We start from the raw sequence: 27,865 nt of genomic DNA, 5'->3' as shown, positions 1-27,865 counted from the left end.
GAGTCACGCACTGGCATAGAGTGCATGCTGAAAGAAAAAGGGACCAGGCTATGACTAGGTGTGTCTTTTCCACTTTTACTCCCTCATTTATAGCCTCCAGGAAAGGTGTAGGGCTCAATGCAGTGTATAGTTTGGAAGTGTGTGACCTTCAGTGAGTAGCTGCCTGAGATGATTTTTGTGTAGCAGTAGAGGGCACCAGGCAGTAAGAAGTGATAGTTTTTAACCTGCCTTTGGAAATAGATGGGGACCTATATACTGCAGGTAGATAGTTGCAGCAAGAAAAATGAGTCTTCTCCACTGTCTTCTATAATTTCTGTAACAATATGAAATCAAACATCTAATGAAACAAATTTTGGAATGTAGACTTTTTTTTTTAATTTACCTGACCCATTTAGCAGTTGCACACTACAAACATTGTAGATCATGGCCCTAAACCCTACTCAGCTGGATTCGATGATCTCCCGAGGTCCCTTCCAGCCCTAACGTCTATGAAATCTATGAAAATTGATGAAGAGCAGGAATTGCATAGGACTTGCATAGGAATTCTTCACCCCAGGTAGCATCTTGACTGCAGGCCTACATAACTGACTGGCTCCTACAATTAGCTTTCTATTTCTCCCAAAAAGAGAAATAGCAATAAAATGACAACGCTTTTAATGCACAGGTAGGATGGCTCTGCAGTGCCTTATGGTCTTCCAGAATGTGGAGTTTGGCATAATGCCTCTCCTAATTTTCAGTGTGGGTTCTGAAAGAGGGCAAGATACCATTGAGTAGCTTTAACACTCTTAACTAAGGTTTTTGCCCACTGACTTCATGATCCAGTGGTAAACATTTCTTTGTTTTGTCACAAGTTCATTTTTAATACTTCATTTATTATGCGTTATCGTGGTGTCAAGCCTTATGTTTTCTGTATCTTTAGTTAAAAACTGGCATCTGCTGATATTTAGGCCTTCTGTGGATGCTCTAAGCCATACCTTTGTGGTGTTGTACCTATTTACATATATTAATAAAGTAACCAGTACTGGATGGCACTCATTCAGAAGTTCTGAAGAAACTCAAAGGTGAAGTTGTATAACTGTTGGTGATGGTGCAATTGTTGTAAACCTATCTTCAAAAAAGGGCTCCAGAGGTGGTCCTAGGAACTACAGATCACTGAGTCTCACATCTCTAGCATGTTGGTAGAATCTATTTAAAAAAAAAAAAAATCTGCTGGGGAAGTGTCAGCATAGCTTTAGTAAAGGGAAATCCTGTCTCAAAAGTCTGCTGGAGTTCTTTATGGATGTTAACAAGCATGTAGATAAGGGGGAATCCAGTTGATGTTGTATTTGGACTGTCAAAAAGCTTTTTGTAAGGTTTCTCACTAAAGGCTTTTTAAACAACCGAATTACCGTGGAATTGGATGGAAGGTTCTTTTGTGGACTGAGATCTGGTTAAAGGATCAGAAGCAAAAGAGTAGGGCTACACAATCACTTTTCAGGGTGGAGGGAGATTGAAAGTAGGGACCTGCAGGGATCTGTACTGGCCCCAACTGTCCAACATTTTCATAAATGATCTGGAAATAAGGGTGCACAGTAAGATCTCCAAGTTTGCAGATGAAATCAAATTATTCTTGATAATCAAATCTCAAGCTAATGAAGAGGAGCTGCAGAAAGATTTCTCTAAGCTAAGGGAGTGGTTTAAAAAAAAAAAAAAAGCAAATGAACTTTAATGTCAACAAGAACAAGGTAATGCACCTGGGGGAACATAACCTCAACTATATGTACACAGTACTGGGTTCTGAACTAGCTGTTAGGACTCAGGAAAGAGACCTTGAAGTCATTGATAAATAGTTCTTTAAAAGCATCAGATCAATTTGTGTAACAGCAATTTAAAAAGCCCATAAAATATTCGGCATCGTTAAGAAGGGAGTAGAAGACTAAATGGAGAACATCATCATGCCATTGTACGAATCTATGGTGTGTCCATGTCCTAGCTATTGTCTTTAGTTCTGGTCTCCTCATATCAAAAAGTAGTAGATTTGAAAATGTAGTACAACTGGAAAAGGTACAATCTGTGGGTCCAACCAAAACGTGGGTCACAAGAATATACAAGAGTCATGAATAAACTTTTAAAAATGGATTCTCCTTTTAAAGGAGAAAATTGTGGGAAGCCAGTGACTTTTTTTTTCCCTTGCAGGCTGGTAGAGTTCCAGCTTGCAAGGGATGGTTTGGGGCCCTGTATAGCACCCCCCCCACACACACACAGTGGGGGTGGGAGCCACTGGGTTGGGACTGGTTATCTATGTTTACAAATGGGTCCTGGTTCAAAAAAGGTTGAGAACCACTACTCTAGAATCTACCCAGTTTGTGCTCCTTCTAGCGTTCACTTCTGCCACTCTTGGAGACAGGTTACTGCTCTAGATGAGCCATTGATCTGACCCAATATGGTAGCTCTTTTATGTTCTTATCCTGAACTTAACTGCAGCTTGAGTTTTATGCAGCACACACCCATTACAGAGCCACCAAACTAGTTTTTCTTTGTTACTGCTCTTATCAATAGATCAGTGAGTGAAGTTATGAACGAGAGGTTTCGCTTCTCTTCAGTCATTTGGAAATATTGTCTTTGCTTAGCAGTGTGAACTCTGGTGTATTACTAAAAGTCTCAGAGCTACAGCCATATAATAGTTTTTTATTTTATTGGAATTTTTTTATGCTGTTTATGTACAAGTGTTACACTTGGATCACCCTAACCTAAATGGGCCAGCATGCAACCATTTTGTAGGGCTTAGGTCACCCTAAAATGATGTGCCTGATCTAAGGCTAGTTCATCAATCTAGCAGGGGTTAACCCAACCTTGTGATGCTTGCATTTGTTCACAGCACAGCCCCAGGGAAAACCCAGCCACTTGCCATAGCCCTGGGGCTGTGCTGTTTTATCCCTTGAGCTTTGGCTAGGTTATTTCTTCCCCACAAAACTAAATGGTCCCCTTTTTCTCTTCCCATGCCTGCCATCCTTCCAACCCCTCTTCCCTGAATTAATTGCCTCTGGCTGCCTGTGCTGCTCTTGGCAAGTGGAGCATGCCTGCAAGCACTGCTTCTGGCTTGGGTTTAGGCAGCATAAACTAAGCCACCTTAAACCTTAGCCAAGTCTCACAAGTATTTGTTCATACCCACTGTTGAAAATCAACAGATGGCCACAATGGTAGGACAAGCATCTTCATGAACAGCAGGTGTCCATGCATCACAGCCTAACTGATACTGTAGGAAAAAAAGAAGGCATTTGTTATTTTCTCCCAAGTAAGTGTTAAATGACATAAAATATTTTTGTTTGAAACAACCCTAGATGTACATGTAGTCAAACTTTTTCAATGCATGTAGACTCAAGTCAGGTAAACCCGGAACTCGGCAATAAATTTATGTTCTATTTTTCCTCCCCCACTGTAAACACCAGTGGTACTGTATTAATTTATGGTTCAGTAACATGTTAGATTTATATCTACCTTCAGAACAGCTAAGCAGGCCAGTTCTGGCACTTCAAACAAACAAAAAACCTGAGTAAACATTTCCTCATACTGTTCTGCAATGCAATCCTGTAGAAACAGGGCAAATTTATTTAAACTAGTATATCTAGTTGATGACTCTGTACCTTGGTCATTTATTTGAATAGTGCTAAGAATTCATTGGTTTGAAGGGAATACATTTCAGTTTTAGGGATTACAGATCTTGAATGAATTATTGGGTAGTCTAATATAGTACTTGAAGTTGTTGTAGGTTATGTAGTAAATGCTAGTTATGGCCTTTTGTGAGAGGGATTTGTAGTAGATAAAGTAAACAATTTGCCACAGACACAAGTACTGAAATTCAGACAACTTCCAAGCAGGTTTAGACCTGTTATTTGTCTTAACTACCAGCCTATTTGGGTAATTATCATGTGCATTAGTTACACCCTCAAGATCCCAATTGGGGCACTCCTTTAAGTATTTGTAAAGTGTTATTTATAAAAAGCATTTGTTAAAATTCAGTAACAAACTGGAGCAGATAAATACAGACTCATTTTAAGACCCAGTTTCTTCATTTCTTTGCTACTGTTCTTACCAACGATGATAGCAGTGATAGGGCTAGACTGCATTGTGGTAAAATGCCAGAAGCCAGCACTGCTTATCTAAAGCTTCTATCTGTATGAATACTAGAGACAGCAGGGAAAAGCAGTTTGTGTCCACTGATAAAACTACATTTGCTAGCCAAGACTTAGACATATTGGAGAGAAGTTCAGTATAATACAGACTGAGTACAGATTATTGGACTGTGTCCTGCCTTAATAAGCAGAATATCCAAAAGTTAAAGATGTAAAAGTGGGAGTCTGAAAGTAATTTTTATTCCTAGTTTATTCCTACTCTGTCACTCCACTATTGCAAAGTGATTTACCACTCAGCTTTAGTTTAACCATCTTTAATGCGAGAGTTACTTGTTTGTAGAAATGCCAAATAAGTATAATGAAACCTGTAAAAACTATTGCATTTGGGTTTTTAGCTTGAATAGGATGCAGAAGAGCATTTACTAGTTGAACTGGAAATAATCATGCAGTATTGAGATTTTTTTTTATGATTAATTATTAACAGAGATATAATATTATTTTCTGTGAGCATAATGGAAGAAAAAGAGCTCGTAAATAGGGGTGTATGAAACGGGCAGTGTTCGATTTGGATTTGGATTCGGCCTGAATTCGGGACAGTGGTTCGATTTGTTGATTCAGATCACTGTCCTGATTCAATTCGGCTGAATCCAAATCTGAAGATTCAGTGCTGATTCGAAGAATCGGCTGTTTGACCATAGACACAGCTTTAACTGGTTTTTCTACATACCTCAAGGTACCAGGCATGGCTCATGAACACTGAGATGATGGGGCGGATGGAGCATCTTGCAGAGTGTGTGTGGGGGGAGGGGGGAGGTTGGCAGCGGACCTGCAAGTGAACCGGAAGCACTTCTGGTCCACTTCTGGGTCAGCTGCCAAGCACGCGGGGCACCCCCCCCCCCACACACATACACACACAACTCCCCCAGCTTGGCAATCAGCCCTGGGGGGACCCTGGGTGCCCTCTCAGCCAGGAGGCACCAGTCACTGAGCTGGGAGGGGGGCAGGGGGAGGGAGGGGTCCCCCATGTACTCCCTGGCAGATCCAGAAGTGAACCGGAAGTCCTTCTGGTCCACTTCTGGGTCTGCTGCTGAGTGTGCTGGGGACACTCCCCTTCCCGTGGGATGCTCCATCTGTCCCAGCATCTCAGCTTTCATGAGCTACCTGGTACCTTGAGGTATGTAGGAAAAAAAACATTTAAAGCTGTGTCTGTCCGAATCTCTGCATTTAGTCAGAGGGTTCTGACTCGATCCAGAGAAATTAAAGGGGCTCCTGATTCTATTTGTATTTGGAGATTCCACTGCTGAATCAGGCCAAATCTCCACCAAATCAAATCGCCGACCAAAACTTTGCACAGCCCTATTTGCACATCATGCTGGATAAGATATTCAGGTAATACAGAATATTTGTTACAGTCCTGGTAAGTGCCTTCAAAATGCCCCAAGTGGGGAAAGATTTAGACTTTATCTAGTAACTAATGTGATGGAATAGTGTGTTGGACTTCAATTGCCAAACAGATGCATGCAAGCATCTCTGCTAGTGACTGGACAGGTAAATATATGGGAAATGGGAAACACTGCACCCTGGCTTTGCTTTTAATAGTTTTAATACTGTCAACAAGCCAGCCAGTACCCAGAGAATGCAACTCATACAGTTATTGATATCCTACTGGCCTGAATATCTTGCTGCCCTAAGGAACTTTCAGCAATGTGAGAAGAGCACAAGAATATATGCCATGTTGATAGTGGAACAGTATGTAGTTGTATAATACATCACAAATGTAGTTGTCATGCAGATATTAATGGAATTAATTTTGTCTAATACTACCTGGTAATCGGCACTGGAACAGAGACAGTGAAGGATTTTAAAGCGCTTCAAAGACTTTAACACCAACCCAACAAGTGTTATAGATTGTTTGAAGCATTCCCAAATGTGCAGTGTGTTGCAAGGCTTGTGTCAAACATACTATTAAAACATTAAATGGGCTTAGAGATATTTGAAGTACATTAAACGCAATTCAAATCCCATTTTCATCCTTCCTTTATGGTATTGTCAATATGTGAATTAAAGGAAAACGTATCTTCTGTAGTGAGACACAAAGGGTAATTTTTTTTTTTTTAAGCTTATGATGATTCACTGATCACAACAAAGGGTAGAGAACACATTTAAATTGATAATACTTCTAAAGATAATTGCTCCAAACTCCAGGTCTTTCTAAAGACTGCACTTCAAGTTTCAGAGCGAATGAGACTGAAGACACATGGCAGAGCTCTGTCAAATTTCTGGGGCAATGCTAAAAGGCACATACTGCTGCTGAGAGGCTTAAACATTTTGTGCAGCAGAAATTCCTATCTTGTTAAATTATTTGGTTCAGCATGTAAGTTGCACCTAGTTAGTTAATCATAATACTACTCATAGTAGTCAGCTCTTGTGAGGTTTATATACTCTTGACTTTTGAAAAGCTTGTTTTCTTTACAATGTGCTTCAGACCACTTAGGAATGGTTTTGACAGTGTATAGATAAGCTGAGAATCACCAGGCAGAATCTGACCTCTAGGAAGGCAGAGGCAACAGCATGAGTAGTAGGTAGGGGCTGGAGGTTCAGAGGAAACTGGAGTCCTGCTTCAAAAGGTGCTTAATGGTCATGACCTTCATCTCCTGGGGTATGGGGCAAGCTGCAGAATGTGGTGGATAGTGGATTTCTTACAGATTTCCCCATTGCTCCTATGGTTGCTGGATCAAAGACAGGACCAAGGAAAGCAGCAACAAAGCTTCTGCCGATAAGGTATTTGTTTTTGTAAATATACCTGTGGTAAACGGTGTACATGGATACTGTAGGAGCCTTTGTCCTACAATCATAAAGTGGAAGTAAATATTAGTTCAATTTGTAGTAGCAGTATTATGAGCCAGATATTAAATGACTTGGCCAAACAGGAAAGCTGCCAGTCAGGAACTCGGTCTACTTCTTCTGAACCTGAAGCTGAACACAGTTAGTGTCATCTTGTCACAGGATCATTTTTCCTTTCAAACATAGTTCTGTGCAGATTTATATGGCTGCTTGTTGAATGCCAGGTTTTTGGTTGCCTGTTTTTAGGGAAATAGTTTCTGAAATAAATCTTTCATGCCCTGGCACAGGGAAAACCTAGCTTAACTGTTCTCCCTTCCAAACATCTAGATTCCCAACCCCTCCAGAGATGCCATTCTTCAACAGCTTGTTTCAGTTGTTACCTTAAAATAACTTTTATCTATACCATTCTCAGTATTGTTAATGTCCAAGGTATGCTGTGTTAAAACTGCAAATGTGTTTTTAAAATTAATTTGAGGCAGTCAAGGGGCCAGGATAGTATCTTTCAATAATGTCTGGGATTTTATTGTACTCTTTGGAAGTAAATGCCCAGGTTCTTTCTGTAGCTGCTTTTCACATAGATCCTCCATTGTGTAGGCATCTTCAAATCGGCTCTTTTTAGAGCTGTTTATCAAGATAGATGAGGAGAAATATTTTGAACCTCTCTCTCCAAATGCTGTATCTTGTCGTGCAACTTGTCATTTCAGAGTTACGAGAGAAAAATGACTGTGGGACCTACTGCTTTAGTGCTCATAAATGTGTACATTGTTAGATGCACTTTAAATGAGAGAGACTCCTCACCTATTTTATAGGGCTGATAGCGTTAACTTTGTTTGTATGCTATTCTGCTATATTTGGAGATGGATTCAGATGCAACTTTTGAAAGTAGGTGTGAAAAAAGATGCTGCCATCAAACCTGTCAAACTAGTCATGCAGCACTGTCTTCTGCTACGAGTTACTTATAGAAGAAGCAGATAAAAAATATGGAGCAAAAGTTTGCAGCATAATTACTCTTCAGACTAATAATAAAAAAGTAGACCTCTGGTTTGTACTATTTTCCAAACGCATTTAGAAATTTTAGGACACACCCACACCATAAACTGGTAGATATCCATAAGCTAAGTTATAGTTAGATTAGACCCTTCCTGGGCTCCTAATATTAATTTTCTCTTCCCCTCACCCCCTCAAATGGCTGCCAGTTTCTACTCCTGGGCAGTTGGTGTCTTTTGACTACTGCTTTCACCTATAATACTGGTCCTAAAACTCCCTAGAGAGAGATGAGGACAAAAGCATGAGATACTAAAAGGCATAGTTCATCTGCATATATTTTTCTCTCTCAATTTTTCAGTGGTGATTTTGTTCAGATGCTGTTTTGTCCTCCTCAAGTCTGTTCTGCTAATTGGTAGTAGTTCCTAAACCAGGGGTAGATAACCCCCAGCATGGGTGCCAGAGCATGGCGCAGACAGGCATTTTGCTTGGCACGCACATCTTGGGGCAGATGGTAGGGAACAGGCCAGGGCTGTGCTGCCGCAGCAAGGATCAGGCCCCTTGTGGCTTTCCCACTGTCTGCTCCTGCCACGCCAACATCTTACAAGTTAAGGTTGCAGGTGTTTTTGGCGTTCTGCCCGAAAATGTTGCTGACCCCTGTCTTAAAGTATCTTACTAGCAAGGCCACTAATATTATTTTCATTTTACAGGGGAGGAAACAGAGATGCTGTGTATTAAATTAAATATTTTTATATGTTTAATCCGAAATGTCTGTGTTGGCTTTACTTTGAAGCTTACAGTAAAAGGAGTAATATTTTAATTCCACACGAGGGACTATTCCTTTTTCAGTTCCTTAGTAGGTTTATTTTTGGTAACTTCAAAATTTTGCCAGACCAAAATTCAGTCTCATAATGATTGTGATGATAACCTTGGTGATATGCTTGCATGGTTAAATTCTCTTTGTGCACATCTTTGATATTTATTTCTAACAAATTAGCAGAAGTGAACGTACTTTTTTAGCCTTAAATAGTTGTGTCAAAAAAAAGAAAATATCTTTAAGTAGGCAAACTTTGAGATGTTTCTGGGCTGGAACCTGGAGCGTGCTTTTTCTCTTAATTGCAGTAGAAGCTGAATGATCTTATAACATCAGATTTTGTAAGTGACTTAATAATGAGATCATGAACAAACAATCCAGGGACTGGTATAGAGCTGAAAACTGTTTTTCTTGTGTGCATTTCTTATGTGGAGTTTGTGCAGAAGGGCTTTAAATTCAAAATACTAGCACTAAGAGTATTTCAGATGACACCGCAACAAAATGGAAATGAATTGAACATAGTTTTAATGATCCACAGTTTACAAAGAATTTAGATTATGGATGTGTATAGGATGGTTTGGGGAGGATTGAACCTGCCTCAGTCAGAAGTTTAGACTAAATTTAACCTCTGGAGGTTTCTTTCAACCATACTTATCTATTATTCTAACTGTTTTGGGTAAATCTGGGAAGAAGGGCTTCGGGCAATAAGAGTAGTGGAAGTATGCCTAAGTGTCATCCAACGACGCAACTAACTTTTTTTTTTAAACTCAACAACCCAATAAAATCGCTTTATCCTACCAGAGTGATGCTATATCAATAGATCTTATCTAGCAACCGATCAATATAAAAAAGGAGGGTGGTGCTGACAACCTCTTTGTTTTTCCAAGGTCCTTGGCTCCAGGTTGACTTTTGGAGCATTGGTTCATCAACATTTTGAGGAAGGGTTAAGAGTGCAGTGAAGGTTTGGATGGGGTGGAGCATCTCTTTTGGATTACTGGCTTGCTAAGTTGTATTATTTTTGGCTGTGAGTCTTCTGATTTGATGGTGGTATATACTTGGTTTCAGAAATATTAAGATGCTTCTATATAATAGGTGTCCTTTTGTGTTTAAATTCCAGGTAACTGCCATATTTAGTGAAGAGGTATCTGTTGGGTCTGTACATGTGAATCTGGAAGAGTTTTATAGCCTCAAGGAAGGACTATAAAAACTACAGCCCTGAGCCACCAGAACTAAGCCAGGAAATTCCTGATTTGGATGTAGCTATGACATGGTTTTTTGCCACATCCTTTGGAGAAATGTGGCATAGTGAAGCTAGCAGAAAAAGTAATACTTCAGCATAAATAGTGTCTCCACTAGGAGGCTCTGCCAATGTAGCTATACTGGCAGAGGCTTTTTTTGGCATAGACGAGCTCCAAGACAGAACTGCATTTTCAGGCTGTCTCAGTGTCTTGAAACTTAAAATGTGTGGGTATGCTACCGATGAAATGTGGATTCCCATGTAATTATGGCTGGCTTTGTGCTGGAAAAATAATGCCTAACCTTTGATACAGAATTTTTTTTTTATTAAAGCCGAAGACAAAAATCTTTCCCTTCAAATGGCCCATAGTATTAATGTGTGGCAGCATTATAAGGACTACAGTAGATATCAGTCTATCTGCAGGAAAAGTCTTACAATGAAGATACTGCTCAGAATATGTCATCCAAAGCCCTGGTGGAAGAGCAGCATCTGGCTGCAGATTAGTAGCGTTGTCCATGAAGAGACAGTCCAAGATGGGCTGCTACCTATCCCGTGCTATCTAAACGAGTGGTTCTCAACCTGTTGTTGTTGTTGTAGTACCAGTACCAGAATCCGTTTGTGAGCATTGCTGGCCAGTCCTGACCCAGTGCCCCTCACTCTTGACTTGTTGCCGCCCAGCCTCTCGGTGCGTGTGGGACAGGGGTGGGTGTGTGGGGCCCTGAGGGCCGCAAACAGCCCCTTGCAGGCTGGAACTTTGCCAGCCTGCAAGGGAGAAGCCACAGTTTCCCACATTTTTCTCTCTTAAAGGAGAATCCATCTTTAAATTATGTTAATCCATTTTTAAAGCTGCTTTGCAACCCGTTCGTATATTCTTGTGACCCACAGGTTGAGAAACACTGATCTAAGCAACTTCAAAGCTGTCTTTGGCCCTGAAGTACCCGGGAATCCTGAGGGCAGAAATGGTGGTATAATGCCTCTTGCGCCCTGTTACTCCTCTGTCCTCAGCTGCAAGTTTTGGGCTACCCTGAATTATCACTCCAACTATTTAGTATGTTAATTGAAGTGTCAATATTTAATAGCCTCCAAAAGGAGAGTTGTATGTAAATCAATTTATTACTCTGAACTATTATTTTACTAGTTTTCAAAGATAACGTCTGGTGATTAATCAAAGTTATATGCAGTAATTGCATGGCTCATAGTCTATCATAAATCTGTTTGCAAATATGTCTGTAGCATGAAAAAAAATCTTTGTAAAAGCCAAGTTAATATGCAGAGATGCTGGGTTGATAGGCCTGTTTGAAGGAAAATCTCTAGCCAGGTCTAACTTATCTAAGGTTTCCTGACTTGGTCTGCTGTTCTACCTCAGCTGTAATGATTTTTTCCATTTCATGTTTACTAAAGCTTCCTCTCCCCATGCAGGTAAAGGCGCAATTGGATCTAATGAGCAATCCACACAATTGTGCCTCCTGCCATGCTACATGCGTATGGATTGTGCAATTGTAGGATCATACATTAGATCCAGTTGTGCCCTATAGCTAGTATAGGGAGAGCCTGATGCTGGGCTCCCCCTACATCAGCAAGAGGCAGGCACCCAAAGCTGGGAGGCTCTCAGCCTCAGGGACCCACGCAGCCAGGACTCGGAGCCTAGCTAGCTGTGGGACTCTGGGTCCCATGTGCAGCTGGGACTGAGAGCTCCATGTGAGCCAGGGGTTTCACGTATCCCCAAGCCTTGGGGATTGCAGCTGCCTCTATCCAAAGGGTGTGGGGGTTTCATGCTGGACATAGTGTGCTCCTACGGTTGACAGCCTTCTTAGATGAAGGGTGCTACAGAGGAGACCCTGCTACGCATGCAAATTAAACTTGATAGCAACAAGCTATAAAGTTAGTATGAATTTCTGCGGTCTAACTTCTATAACCGTTTGGAGCTTTTTGTTGCGTGATACCTGCTTTGCATGAGTAGCTGGTCTCAGGGTAATTGTGAAATTCACCAGTTAATTGCATGATACCTGTAATGTATAGAGAGGGCCTCAGTGGTCTTGAAGGCAGTTCTGGTTATAACTATGGTGTGTATAGCAAGTGCACTCAGGGATTTATTCATTACTATCTGCATCACTAGAAAAAGTGCCTGCAGAGCCAGTTAATTTACCATGGGATTGGGGTCATTAGGTAAGTTGGGGGTGGGGAAATGACATCAAAGCCTTGTAGGCAGTATAATGTTCATTTTAAGCCCTTTTGTTGGAGGTAGGGTTATTCAGGATCAGTGGACTGCATCTTGTATTGCAAAAAAGCAAAATTCCTGCCAACACCAATGGCTGTACATTCTTTTGACTGACACATGGGAATAACTTCAGGTGACATGCTATTTTATGTGGGATGTTGGCAAAGGCCTTAATAGGTTTGGGTGTGGCAAAATTGGGCAGCTTGTTACACTGACTAATACTACAGCTGAATTCTGGGTTTGAGCCATTTACAAAGGCTCTGTACGTGCTCATCTTTTATTTAGTATCTACATTCAAGTGTACTGACTGTAAACTTAAGTAGGGTACTATACTGGGGACTACCTTTCCCATTCAAGTGAAAATGTTCCTGGCTGCTTGGAGGCAGTGATGGCTGTTGCCACGGAGGATTAATACCAACAAGAAGAGGTCTGTGGTTGTTTCTTAAGTGGAGATGGAAAGTCTAGCACCTATGTTAGCAGAAATTCAAGTTAACCAAGAAGCAGTGAAAACTAGCCAAAAAGAATTTTAAAAGGCATGGAAATACCTCAAAAGGAAATTAAAACCAATACAGTTGCACAGAAGAGCCAGCCACAGATGGAAGAGGATCTGAAAGCAAGGATTAAATCCAGTCAGTTGGAAATAAAAACTATGCTCGAGGAGATCCAGAGAGAGAGGAAAGAAATAGAATTTCGGTTAAGTGCCCAGGCTGACTTGGTGCTCACTTCTTCAATCAATGACACTAACTCGACAAGTGTAGATCATTTTTTCCAGAAAATGGAGAGGAGTCAGAAGACTTTAAACATCCTTGAATTTGCTAACCAAGAGAATACTGAACGAGGACTTGAGGATGTTGAAAAATGTTTGGACACTAAAGTTAGAAGCCTTCAGAAAGCTCTTGAAGTTAATGGTTTGGTTGAGGAATATGAACAGCAGGCAACTTGGGGTAAGACTGTTATAACTTACAGCTACCCAAAATTTGGAAGGGGAAGGTTAGACTGTTTGTTTCTTCAATTTAGTTTTAGCCTGCCTGGAGTATGTTTTTAGAGGTTACAACTTTGCCATCTTTGCTTAACAAAAGCAATTTTTAATGTCATTACTATGTACTAATGAGGTCACATGGGCAACTCGGAGAGGTTCTAGTCTAGCTCTACACTTCCAAGCTAGGATGGTAGGAGTTCTTAGTTGGTTAAACCTTGGGCAGTTAAGGGTAGCTACCTACTGGGCAGAATTTCAGTTGATAGCCAGTAACTGAGCACAGAACAGTAGCATAGAAGCTCAGGTGGTGTTTCATTACAGCAGCATAGTCCAAGCTATTCAGATGCCGTTTAGTAAAACTTGACAAGGAACGTAAGTATAGGCAGATCTAGGATTTTTGAAAAGGAGACCTGTACTGTAGGGAAGGCTATACCTCCTGCTCCCAGTGGGGTGAGTAGATCATGCTATGGCAGTAGGAGCAGGGAACTTGTTTTTTGGGGTTTTTTTAAGTCTCTGAAACCAGATAAGTATCTTACTGCCTACTCTTGGCTCCCTTTCCCTTTTTCTGTGTGCTTAGCAGTACTTTCACTCCCCTCTCTACTTAGTGGCTCTCGGTGGAGGAAGGGGAGACCTGCCTGCCAGGGCGGTTGTCCTGGCCATTGCTACTCATATTCATCCAGGGTTTCAGGGAATGGCTGTGCAGGAGAACAATAATAGTGGCAGATATGTTCCTTTTCACTGCTTCTGCTGTCAAGCTGGTGGTGAACACCTGGGGAAGGAGGAGGTAGCTATGGACAGGGCAGGGAGGGGAAACCTGTCTGCCACTTTCTCTGTTCCTGACTGAGCCTGGCTTTCTGTGCAACCTGGTTAGCGTAGGATGAAGCAGCTTTGGAGCAACCTCAACACCTGTGTCAGCCAGGGACAGTAGAAGGCAGGAAAAGGGGCAATCTGACAGCTGGGGAAGTACTGCTGAGCACAGAGGGGTGAGGATGTTGCAGGGCAGAGGGAAAATTTCTTACTTGCTTCAGGGACTTAAAGTACCTGGCTATTTGCACCCCCTCTGGATCTGCACACAAATGTAGCTAATTCTAATGCTCCTCTCAGTGACCTTTCTATATATTTAAATGTAGCTAGTAGTTGGAATGCACCCTTATAGAAAAATAGCTCATAATAATAACTGGTAGTATTGGGTGGTGGTGTTCCCCCTTTTCTCCTATAGGATGCATCAGATTGGTCAAGCTTCGAGTCCTCACTTGAAACTTCTTTACAAAGGAAAGATCTGGGATTCAGACTTGTGTTCAGCCTTCAGCTGGCGTTGTTGTACTAAAGACACATAAGGCAGATCTGAGTCCGGGGCAAAGTTCTTGACTGAGGGTCAGCTGCAAGCTCATGAAATTATACTTTTGTTCAAGATACAGGTGTTCAGAGCTTCTATCAAGATGCAGTCACCAGAGTGGTATAGTTTAATAAAAAAAAAAGTATAATTTTTTGTGTATGGCACAAAGCTCATCTTGCAACATATAGTTTGGGGAAGTAATCTGATTACGTGGCCTGTCGCACTTAGAATAGTCTGCTGTGTGTATTCTTTAGAAATTATATTCAATGGTAGTAGATACATGGAATTATAAATGGACTGAGGGGTATTTTATAAGGATGTGTTGCATAAGGTACACGTCCAAGAAACCCTTTTCCTATCATTAAAGGGAAAAGATTTGGGTTTTTTTGCTCATCTAAGAGCAGCACAAACATCAAGATAGGCTTGATGGGAAGATTTTGATCCATATTTTGGTACTTTAAGCCCTTTTCAACTTTTTGATGTTATTACTGTAGACTTTCCTCAACAGGAGCTATGATAAGTGTGGCTTTTACTTATTTGGCTCTTTGTTTTAATACTTTTGTTTAAATGTGAGGTGAGGAATGAAGGTCATAAACAGGCACAAACAGGGCTTGTGATTTTTATCTCCAGATGTGGCTCACCATAGCTGGGAAAAGACTTTTCTATTTTAATTTTTTTAATGTACATTGTTTTATTATGCCTGTAAAGAAGCTTCTGATGTGATCTGAACAATATGTAGGCTGCTTGAGTTTGCTGAGAACCTGAAACAATTTCTTGGAAGTGTGCACTGCTCAGTTGAATTCTAGTGTTAACTCCAAAGTGACTGTTTTCACTTTAAAAGAAGAAAAACATGACATTAACTTGTTCATAGAGTAATTTTAACTCAGTAACACAAATTGATGCTTTTAACTTAAAATTAGCAGCTCAAGTTCAGCAGCAGCCTTTCTTTTGCCTTGGCTACTGTTTCCACCCAAATCAGAGACTGTGCTTTATTTTTACTGTGTAAATATTCCTCTAATGGTCAGCATTCTTGCATGTTTTCATGTGCAGTGAAGTAACCAAGAAAAGCATCAAAACAGTGTGCATGAAAACACATTAACATTTCCTGAAGGGAAAGGTGAAATAGGGGCCAAAAGCCCTTTTAGGGTGGGCTGCATGTTTGGAAGATGTATACGGCAGAATGAGTTGGATCTCACCAGACAAATGAGCTATTTTTCCTGCATTAGGATTCTATTCTCAGACATTTGAGAAACTGCTAAGCCACTGAAATTTGATTAATGCAGTGGCTGAAGTACTGATATTGGCAACCTTCTAGTTCTTGGTTATTACTGAAAGAAGAAGAGTGTTGGTATAGGAAAAGATTGTACCAGATGCATCCCAGTGTCTCCCCTCACTTAACTGAAAGGCTTTTGAAAGAATTAACAACATGCTGACTTTTGATTTACTAATTTTGGTCTTTTTGGAAGTAATCCTATTTTCCTTCTACTAAGCATTGCTGTTATGGTTTCAAAAAGTACTTAACTTTATGTTGTTATTCAACTTTTACTGTGAAGGAATCTTGTTAAGTCAGATGCTGAAATCTTCACCTTGATCTCTCATTAAACTACCTTGTTATTTTTATATCTTGCGTCAGGTTTTGGTTGCTACAGGATTTGCTCACACCCTGTGATCAAAAGGAGTCTGGCCTTATTTGCACCATTGTTTTCTTTAGCCGCGGTATAAAGAAAGCTAGCATACTTGGAGTTTTAAGAATTGAGTATTAATAAGTAAATTGATTCTGTTTTCTGACGTTGCATGTCTGAGAAGCGCTTCTATGCGTTTGAGGTTGCAGCATAACCAAAGAATGTAAAAATAAACTAGGTAGTCATTCAACAATGCATAATGGGTGGGGGAGGGCAGTACATGCAGTGTATTTACATTTTTGATAGGTTTAGTAAGTGTTTAATTTGTGACTAAAGCTAGTGGTGCTGAGAAACATGCTTCAATATTTGGCTGATAAAGCCCAAATACAGACTTATAATTGTGGAACTCTCATAGTGGAAAATAAAGAAAGCAATGGATTAAATATAAATTACAATTTGCTAGCTTCATTAACATTTAGTAAGTGTAAAACACTTTTCCAAACCTAAAAAGAATGGATGGGCACATTCGTGTTGCAAGAAACTTGGTGTCAAAGGAACATTCAGGTTCTCTCAAGATCGGATTCAAACAGTGGTATGAGCAGCTTTCTTAAATGCTGCATAATGAAAAAATGTAAACTCAGAATAATGAATTTAAGCGCACAAATTTAATTGTCTGTGGAAATTGTACTAGTACACCAAGAACAATTTCTAACCCACAAGACTAATACTATTAAAATAAATGTTCGAACCCAATTAGAATGACGTAAGAAAATATTCTTAATTTTTTTTCTACTCCTTTCTTTCTTTCTTTCTTTCTTTCTTTCTTTCTTGATATTCAGCACTGAATAAATATTAATTGTATGCATATATATTTCAATTCCAGTTGACAAGGGCAAGCAGAGGACATCTAAAAGTTCATGCATACAAACCCAAACCTCTCCAGATGCACATTCATATGAAATAAAAACACATGAGTTGGCACAATACAAAGCAAAATGTGAGAACCAAAGTGGAATTATCCTGCAACTGAAGAAACTCCTGGCCTGCAGTAACCGGAAGTTTGAAGCATTAACTGTTGTGATCCAGCATGTACAATCTGAGGTAAATTTTTTAAAAAGTAGTCTCTTTGAATTTGCTGTTTGTGTTCTTGGTTGAAACTTCTGATTTATTGTGTGTGTTATAAGACGTCTGTTTGACCCAAAGGAGCCTATGAATTTAAGTGTTTCTTTTTTTAAACATAATTTTTTTTGTTTTCTGAACTTGCCTAGGATTAGTATCTTGCATCTGTATAATTGGAGTCTCCCTAGCTCATTGCTGCTTAACTTTTTCTATTTGTAATGATCCTTGTAAAATGGATGATTCTAAGCATCATTAAGACAGTGTTTCCAGTTAATCATTCTGCAGCTGTTTAATGCCATAATTCCTCTTTATATACCCAGCATAGTTAATGGATGTGTTTATCAGCCGATTTACGATATTAAGGGGTTATGTCATCTCAGTGACTTCATGTACTTGAAAATGTTTGTTTTATATTATAAAAAGCTAGAGTACGTTGGGGTAATGTTAACAGAAGATTAAAAACAAATATAGAGTATGTAACTGGGTCCCTGTTAGTCCTGCTTGTTCTCTTTTTGACGGAAGAGAGATGGTTGTAGCAACTTGCAATGATAATTGCTCTTGGCATGTCGTATGCTAAAAGCCAGTGCTTTGTCTTTGGAGACTTAGCTTCAAAGATGTGTCTTCAAAAAAGGCTGACTTTTTTTTTAGTAAATGATTTGGGGTTTTGGGGTAACCTGTTCCAGTGCTTTACTATCTTCCATGTGAGACATGTTTTTTCCCCCTAATATCTAACCTAAACTTTCCTTGCTGCGATTTGAGATCATTGCTCCCTGTTCTGTTTGCCACCACTGAGAACAGCGTCCTAGGGGATCCTGTCCATCGTTTCCCTGAGCGAGTCTATCTGCATTTCTATAGTCCAGGGTCCTTACTTTTCTGCCTGCCTGCCTTCCCCTGAACTCATTCATTTTGTAGTTGCTGCTCCCTGAGTTACCCTCCACCTCTACATTCCCCACCAATTCTTCCCTGTTTCTAAGCAGCAAGTCAAAAACAGCATGGCCCCTAATTGGCCTCTTAAATTATTGGGATACCTCTCTATCCCACACCTGTCTTGTATTAATACTAACTTTTTTCTAGTTACTCTTGTTGAATCATAAATATGCCTAACTTGGATTTTTAAATAAGTGTTTGAAGAGATTTGGTATGTCCTGGAGGATACTGTGTTCAGGACAAGAAAATCCCTGCACGTGTAAAGGAAAGAAAATTCCTAGACTTAGCCTGTTTCTCCTTGTTTTGTTGTCTGTGAGAGTCAAGAATGATTTGATAGTTGCTTAACTGAATACAGTCAGAGAAGTTTAAGTTAAGTCTTCACTGGGAGTGCACCATTAAAGATTTTTTAGCTGATACTAATGGCTAAAACCAGCCATATCGGCTGATACCGATTTGACAGCCAATACGCAGCCCAGCAGCTTAGAGACCAGTGTCCAGCTGATAAGTCTGTGGGAGGGAAAGGGTATGGGGTGGGGGTGGGGCAGATTGAGGCCCCACATAGTGAGGGAAAGAGTAGGGCAGGGGTGGGAGCAGTAACTACCCACCCAGGGTTGAATGGGACAGAGCCACTGTGGCTTGTTTGTGGGGGAGGGAAGGAGGAGGCTCCCAATGCTGCTAGCATCCCCAGGGGAAGCATGTGCCTCCTAGATTTGTGTGTGGGGTGAGGGCAGGCTGTCTGCTGCAGGCTTGGGGCCAGGGGCTGCACCAGCCTCTTCCTGGCTGGGGGGCTGGGCTGGGGTTGCATTTTGGGGACCAATATATCGGTACATCTATAGTCTTCACTGATCCTTAGAAGTTCAGTCTAAGTGTTTCGTAAGTGTACATTTACCCCACAGTTCTCTGCTGGCTGCTGACATTGGAATGGGAAACAGTCTCCATGTGTAATACAGAATAATATTGTATTGGTCAACATTTACCTAAGTCATGCATCTCTTGTGGAGGCTGGGGACAGAAGAATAAATGGACCACATTTCCCAAGTCTAATCTTAGAATTCCCTACATTTTCTTAGTATCTTTCACAGGGTTACAGAAAAATCTAATGTCCCAGGGTCTCTTGACTGAGGCTAGATACATGATGTTAGTTCAGACTTAACTGCGACTTGCAAAGTAAACTTCATTTGTGGTTTGCCCTTTTCATAATGTAGATAAAGATGACAGCACCTCTTAGCTGATGGATTAATTCAAAGTTGAAGCTTCTTGTGCTTCATACAAAATTAAACCCCAGTTCATGCAGTCCCGGGGCTAGCATGTAGCCAGCTAAATTGAGCTATGTGGTTTACTATAGTGTATATGCTACTAAGGCATATATAGACCTGTTTTAGCAAAGTACCTCAACCTGGCCCAATCTCAACCATTTTTTTTCCCTAGGTAAGGTAGAACCGCTGAGAGGTTTTAATGCATGACTTACCAGATAGAAGTCCTTTTCTTTCTGCTGTCAGACAGGCTGTCCAGCCTCTATTCTTTGAATAAACAATGTATGTTACTCCCTCTCTCCCTCCCCTTTCTATAATACTGTTAGGCATAGTCTAACATAGTCTTTATACCTAAAGCTCCTCTGCAGCAGCAGCCAAGTCCTCCTTTTTGCCTGCACAATTATTCCATCTCCTCCAGGTGGAGTTAAGTTTCAGCTGCCAGCCAGCTACAATGCATGTAGTTGCTCCTATGTCTTTGGTCTGCTGTTATTGTCCATGTAGCACCTGGTACCTTCCTAGGATGCACTACATGCTCCGGCAGCGCAGGTGTTATTTGGAGCTATGTGGGCCCACCACAGATTCTGGGTATAGACTGGCTCTAGCAGCTTGGCAATGCCAGATGCTGTTTTGCAAACTGAATTTCTGGCAACAAAGCAGGATAAGTATAGACATTATTTTAACACGCCTCTTCCAAAATTTTGTTCATTTGTATCTTAACAATAACATCTCCGTACTTTCAACTGCCTGATGCCAGGAGGTGCTAATCTTCTAGTTCCTCCTGAACTGCAAAACAAATCTGAGACTGTCTTAACAATTTTGTTTCAAAGTATGGAAAACTGACTACTACGGAGTTTGGGTTCAGTTAGGGGAAACCTATATTCACTGAATATCTGTTCTAGAATATACAGTAGCCTTTAAAAATGCACATAGAGTTCAGCTTCAGTAAAAATCTGTGTTGCACTTCCTAATCCTTTCCTTTGCATAGGTTTCTAAGCTTCTGTTAGTTTTTTCCCCAAATGTTTGAGATCTGTTAGTGCCTTTTTAACTTAATAGCAATTCCCTGTCAAATGTTTAGCACAAAAAGCAGAATATGGAATCGACAAATCTACCCAGCTCCACTGGAAGAAGGTGATAAGACCACTCTTACTAGATCTTTCTTCAGTCAAATCTAGTGATTATATAATACTGTTGCTTTTTTTTTTTTTTGGTCAGAAATATCTACCCCTAAACTATCTCAGCTCTACATTTACTTTTTAATATGCTTATGTAGAGGCATTATCTGTCAGCATTAATCATTTACTCTAATAATTTCCTAAACTCATCAGAGTTTGTCCTGATGATTTCTGTCTTTAGGTTTAAGATTCAATCTTTGCGCATATCATCTGCTTAAAATCCAGGTAACCCATCTGAAGTGAAAGAACTCTGGACTTCAAAATTCTAAAATCCAGTTTTTACTTGCCTGAAGTCCAGATGACATTACTTAAACAATAGTAGTGGTGTTGCTACAACAAACTAATGCAGGATAAAAGTTTGCTCCAGATTATTGGTTGGACATTAACAAGGTGGCTGACACAAATGTCTGAAACTAGAGTGACTTCATCTGTTTTTAAAAGATTGATGAATGTAGATGTTTTATTGCCAAAAGGATGCATCAAACTGAAATCTCATCAGTAAAAACAGAATCCTGACACCACCACCCTCCCCAAGTTTTAGGTTATTGTTCCACCTTGTGGTCTATATTCCCTGGCCAATTCCTGTCATTTTATAATCACGTTTTCCTGTTTTTAACCTTTTCCAGCAAGAAAGGGGAAAACTGACACTGTAGAGGAAGTAATGAAACTGGCCACATACAATATGTTATCAAGGATCCTGTCCCATCTGTGGTATTTGGTTTTTGTAGGTATATCTTGCAACTGTAGCAGGAATTAATCTGTACTTCTCTGGTTTTGTTTCTTTAACTTGTTTTAATATTACTTTTACTTATTAATTTTAATTTGCTATGTATTGGAAGATGGTCACATATATATAAATAGGAACAAACAGTTGGAAAAATGTAGTGCAACTTGTCTGTAGCAAATAGGGTAGAAACCAGAGGCTGTATTTAAAAGAATCTGAACTTCAGATTGCACTTCTGTAATCTATTATAAAATTAAATCTGAGTTTCTTAAGAAATATAATGCTCTACAATACACACAGTAAACTGAAAATCTGTAGTTTCTATTATGCATTGCCCTCTTCATCCCTTGGTGTACATTAAAAATCCCACATTGTTCTGTTCCTGTTAGTTGATTATAGCTGAGCAATTTGAACTTTAAGCTTGCTTTTCACCTATTAAGAAAAAAACAAAAACAACCCAACAATAATTATCCCTGAAATTATGCTTATATATTACTATCAAAACAGTTTTTACATTTTCCAAAACAGCTTTTTTGTTGCTCCTTTTTAATTAAAATGCCTTGGCTGTGCAGTAGGGACAAACAATCTTTGATGTACCAGCGAGGTCACTTAAAATAAGGTTAGTTAGATTTCCCTTCCCCCTCTGATTTGCAGCATATATGGAATATGTTGTCACGTTATTTCTATTGAAATAATTCTGTTACCTACACAAAAGTAGCAAGACTAGATCTGCTCTCTAAAGCCACTCTGTAGAATTCCAGAATCTTTCCAGTGAAAATGAAGTGCATTGCTGCAATTACTTAAATTGCTTGCCACCGTCATTCCAGTGGTACTAGCATGAAACTTGCCTTTCATCCTGTCTCGTATTTTAAGTAATGAAATAATTTCAGTTGATGTATACTTGTGGTCTGTTTACTACTAAGTAAGCAGCATCTAAGGTAGAATAAACCATTTATTTGGACTGGGAAAAGCTTTCTAAATCATGGTTTGCATAAAACCAGAACTGAAGTTTCCTAGCATTAAGATATCATTTAGTTTGTCAAGAGCTTTAAAAGCCAGCACTGAAGAAATAAGTTAATAAAATTAGGTAGGGCTGCATAGAATATTAAAATCTCAGAAAATTTTATTGCTGTATAACTGGAAGAAGAGCAGACTCTGATGTCAGTCCCTGAATTGTGCCAAGATGATGATAGGAATATTGATTCAGACAATACTCAGGAATTGGGTGATGCACACATGGGTGGTGCAGTCCAGGAGAATTTGCTGGTTGAAACTGATGCAACTGAGATGTTTTATTCCAGAAGGCCATCACAACTTAGATGCAGAAATTAAATCAGGATGTGGAATGCAGGAAGCAATGTAAGCATCAGTTAGAGGAAGGGTAATTTTTTTAACTGGCTTCTTTCTCATCAGTGCATGAGTAGCTGTAAATTTGGAATTCCTGTCTGGGGGTTTATCTGTGCAATCATCAAAACATGAGTGACAGCTTTTTATGGAATTTCCTAGGGTTTTAAAAAGAACCTGCAGTCTTGGAAGTACTGATCTTACTTGTCAGCTTCATTGCCCTGCCAGATAGACAAAGTTAAGAAAAGGAGTCTTGTGTCAGCCTTTTCTACCCACTGAGGTATAAAGTCATCGTGCATCACATAGTATACATAAAGCTTTCAACTGCAATGGGCAGTACTCTGAGGCGGTCCTCCCTTATTCAGTTTGTAGCTTAAAATAGGTTAAAAGTACTGCTGTTTTGTGTGTTAAACTTACTATGATAACTGAAGAGCTGAAATTTCAAAATGTAACTTGACAAAATCTCAAACAGTTTTCACCAGAAGACTCCAAGGTATTTTTCCTTTCCACTCTTCAGTCTTTAATTCCAACAGTCCAACGTAATGACATGGTTTTTCATCATGTAAGGATTTTCTTGTTCTTCTTACTGAAATAATTCAAATGTTCTTCAGACATTTCAAAAAACATCCACTTGTAGACCAATCAAGCCTGGAAAATTACACCTGAGAAGTGCTCCGAGAACAGAGGTTAAAACTAAAATATACGCTATACAAAGCGTGTAGTTGCCACAAGTAGTGAGTATCTTAAATATGAGATTTTGGCAATAGTTCTTTGTTTAGCTTCTTCTTTAGTGTAATAGGACTGTTTGACTGCAAGTGTACACTGCTCTGTTAATGATACAGCAATGCATTTCCCCAGTAAAGAGCTAAGAGATGAAAAAACTGAGGCTACAGAAGCTGTCAATGGAAACAGGATGGGGAAAGTATTTCAGAGTGGTCTTAATTTAAACCTTTTACAGAAGTAGGACAGTGGCGACTGTGGTCCCCCTGCTTTATCTGTGGCAGGTTATGGTGTTTTGTCTTGTCTAACCTAGGCAGCCCTGACAGTGGATTTGTATAGGATAGTGATCAACTTGCCTTAAGCAGGGGGTTGGACTAGATGACGGTTCAAAGTCCCTTCCAGTGCAACTTCTCAATGATTCTATGAAATTTGGTGGATGAGTGGCTGCAGATGTTTATTTTGAACTGGTGGATTTTTAAAAGTATAACCAGATTGTATTTTACTATAAAACATACTGAATAGACCACCTAAATAGATACTAAATAAAGTATAATATGCTATTAGGTAAGGAATTGTTAACTGCTGTGATGTTGTAATACAGGGGTGGGCAAAATGCGTCCTGGGGGCTGGATGTGGCCCACCAGGCCATTCTATCTGGCCTGCAGGGCCCCCCCAAAATTAAGAAAATTAATATTAATCTGTCCCTGGCTGCCTGTTACGTGGCTCTCGATGGCTTGCCAAAACTCAGTAAGCAGTCCTCTGCCAGAAATACTTGCCCGCCCCTGCTCTAATAAGATTAGGCAGCATTGCACTGACTGCGTCCGAAATGCTGCAGTTTGGGTTCCAGAAAAAATACCTAATAAAGTCTTTTTGTATAGGGTTTGCAGTGAAACACATTGCGGATAGGTAATTCTGGTTCAGAAGATGCAGGCTGTCCAAATGACCGATACCTTTAAATAGGTGTTAAAGAACTTTAGCACAATTATTTCTAATCCCCCCCACCCCTTTTAGGAAGCTACTAAACTAGTGGACAAATAAGGGAAGGAGGATCTTGTTGGCACAAGGTACCCTTCCTCAGGTCTGCTTCTTTTTATAGAAACCATGTCAATATTCATTTGTGATGGGTATAGATGAGACAACCAAACAGCGTGTTTTGATTTTTATCAGACCTGGGGAATCACTCAAACTACTGGTGATATAAGAACTTTTAGTACAGGTTTTAATTTTAAACCTGTTTTAAGTAATAAGGCAAGGTATAGTGAAAATAGCTTGCTTTATAAAATGTTCCATTAAAAAAATGGAATAAATAGTATACTGGCAACTCCGCCTCCCCCCGAGCAGGTACAATCACTCACCCTGGCAATCTTCAAAAAGCGTCTTGATGCCCACTTTGCTGGGGTCATCTAACCCCAGCAGTCTTTCCTGCCCAAGAGCAGGGGGCTGGACCTGATGATTTTGTAAGGTCCCATCCAGCCCCTAACATCTATGAATCTATAACTTCAGGGAAGCTTGTTGACTACAAATGCAGCTCCCGAATACCGTGGTGGTTGTGGGACTTCTCTTTAACTAGTGAGCAGTGGTGTTACAGGGGGAGAATGGGACTTACCTCTTCCTCATTCAGTAGGGATAAGTGTAGAAATTAATTACACTCTTGTTCCCTGCAACACCTCCTTGGAATAGCTCTAATAAAAACTTTTTGGTACTGTTAATCCTTGAGGTGGGCAGGAAGATGGTGGTGATGATGATAAACTTTTAAAAGGAACCTGGAGGACATGGATATACCTTACAAAATCTGGCATGGGTTGTGGTTCAGAGAGTTCATTTTTAATGGCACTCTGAAACAAGTTATGTTGGGGATCCTGTAACAAATTTGCTTGCGATTTATATTGAAAACATCTGCTTTCAAACAGGTTTTACAAACAAACAGGAAATATCTAAGCAGTTGTGTTCTGAATTATACTGCTTAACTTCTCTGTCTTCTATACAGAATTAAAGATGGATGGTAGGTTTTGTGTGTGTGTGTTTTTGGTGGGGGGGGGTTGTTTTGTTTTGTTTTTAATCTTGATCAGATATACTGCTAGTAGGCTGTTAAGGAAATTCACCACAACATATTTGTCTAATGCAACTTTGGACACAAAATCAGTATTCAAATTTGATTGGTATATCATAACATGCAGTTTCATTGTTAGCTTGCCTGAAGGACCCAAATTATCTCCATGTGTCCCAACTTTGGGACCTTAAATTTGTAAGTGCCAGACTTTCATCCGTTTTGTATACAGAACCATTGACAGTACTATGTACATGTAGAGCGACAGCAGGTAGAGAGGTATTATTCAGATTGCATAAGTATGGCAAACTAGACAAGTAATATAATAGACTGCTGCCAGAGGTGGTTCAAGCACCTACTTTGAACGCCTTCAAGAGGAATTTGGATGTTTATCTTGTTGGAATCCTATGACCCCAGCTGGCTTCCTGCCCCTGGGGCAGGGGGCTGGACTCAATGATCTCCCAAGGTCCCTTCCGGCCCTAATGTCTATGAAATCTATTAAGTCTCTAATGTTACTGAATGGCTATTGGAGCAGCCATGAGTCGACATATGTAAGTTGCCTCTAGGTTACAATCAGTTGATGATGAAAATATGGATAACTGAAGTGTGGCTTGCAAAAAATGTGATTTGTTGGTTCCATCTTGTGACCTGTGGCCAGCAGTGTGTCCTGAAGAACAGATGCATTACAATTTGTGATGGTCCATCCTGATACAAGCTACTACTAGGATCAAGATGGCATGTTACATGCTATGGAGCATTATCCATTATGGGTGTACTTCCCTGTTTAAGAAAAGAAAACTGGGGGTGGGCAGGCTTCAAATCAAGTTCTTGCAAATTGGTGGGTAAGTGGGTAGGTTTATAGACTCAAATCTCAAGAAGTATTTGCAAATAAATGAAACCACAGTTCATTACACCTACCCATAATTTCTCAAATAAACTTTTTTTTTTTCTAGTTTAATATTGGGGCTGCAATGTGACAGCAACAATCATCAGGCTTTCCTTCCTAAGGTTAAATGGTAGAACACCATAAAAACAAGAGTAGATCATTTTAAGTGCTTCCTTTTTTCTGTGCTGATGAATTGGTGTGTTATGTAATCAACTGAAGTGATTAACTCTTACTCTATTGTAGCACATTTCCCTGTTGAATAAGTGCCCCTCTTTTAAAAGCCATGTTCTAATGTTTTTATATTTAGCTCTGAACACTTTTCACACAGTGATCATAATACTAGAAAAAGGGAAGTGTGTGGTATGTTTCCATTTTATAAATGAATAAATTGAAGAAAGGAGCAAAGGATTTGTTTGCCAAGTAGTATAGTGACTCAGGCAGCAACAGTACCCAGTTCCTCCAGATCGGTACCCCCTTGAGTAGATCAAATTACTGATGTAACTCATTGGTCTGGACTCAAACTTTAAATGTGGTACCGTTCTTTACATGGAAGAGTAATAGTGAGGAAGCATTTAAGGTGTTTCAGGATTCTTGTATTGCAGTTGAGGAATTGAAAAGGATATAGGTTCTTTTTTTTTTATAATTTTTTTTTTTTTTATCAGCAGTGACTTATGGACCACAGCTTGGGAACTATTGCTGTATAAGTGTTTATGCAAACACATAGTTGTGTAGTTGTATAGCAAAGGGAAGGGGAATGCAACTTGGGCCTATGGGGCGTGGGGAGATGCAAAAGTTGCCATGGCCGTGGCTGGACACTGACAGCAAAGCAGCCAGTACTGCCCTGTGCACTGAAGCTGCTCAAGACATGGAGCTGCCCTGTTATGTATCTATGTGCATGACACTTAACATTAAAGCTAGCAGGTCCCTACCTAAAGAACATTACCTTCTGAGTTGGGTGGAAGGCAGGAAGACATATCTAAGGCAAACTGCTGCAGTTGAAAGGTCCTGATGTATTTATGTATTCGTATTGTATAGCTTTTGTTCCATGTTAATATGGCAGGGGGGAATTATTGATTAGGTAGATAGTCATTGATGAAGTATGTTAAAGAAGAAAATGTAAAATAATTTGAAAGGAGACAAAGTAGCTGTGGACAAAAATAGTTAATTTGATTAATCAGTTTTTTAAGGAAGTAGTCGTAAGATAAGCATAGACATTTGGGGAGGTTAAAACAGGTTCAGAATGGCTGCACAGTTTTAAAATTTGCTCATCTTGGTGCAAACCGTACACTTACAGACCCAGTCTTGGTGACTGGCAGTCAGTCTAAGCCTGTAATTGTACAGAAGTTCCATGTACACAAACTGGTCTAAAAATTGCAGAACTTGGTTTAAGATGAACTTGGTTCTACATAGTATCAAGCTTTATTTGATTTAAATCAAACTGGTGCATGGAACATCTGTACATTTTTCCCTGTGCTGCCCCAGGGCTGGGGAATCCAAGCAACTGGTCCCAGGCCTGGGGCTGCTCTTTTC

General features: G+C 39.9%; 1 protein-coding gene across 3 annotated transcripts in view; it reads left to right on the top strand.

Annotated features, from left to right (window-relative positions):
* MTUS1 (microtubule associated tumor suppressor 1) overlaps positions 1–27,865 on the top strand; it is a 143,200-nt gene that overhangs the window by 86,857 nt on the left and 28,478 nt on the right. For all 3 annotated transcript variants that reach the window (XM_019552598.1, XM_019552599.1, XM_019552600.1), the window contains one exon: positions 17,027–17,244. In XM_019552598.1, the coding sequence (XP_019408143.1) occupies positions 17,027–17,244 (218 nt within the window). The remainder of the gene's footprint in view (positions 1–17,026; positions 17,245–27,865) is intronic.

The sequence above is a fragment of the Crocodylus porosus genome, unplaced genomic scaffold, assembly GCF_001723895.1.
Source record: "Crocodylus porosus isolate Cpor-Errol unplaced genomic scaffold, CroPor_comp1, whole genome shotgun sequence".
In the NCBI taxonomy this organism is placed as follows: domain Eukaryota; kingdom Metazoa; phylum Chordata; order Crocodylia; family Crocodylidae; genus Crocodylus; species Crocodylus porosus.
The sequence above is the reverse complement of the archived record's forward strand: the minus strand, read 5'-3'. Positions and strand labels throughout refer to the sequence as shown.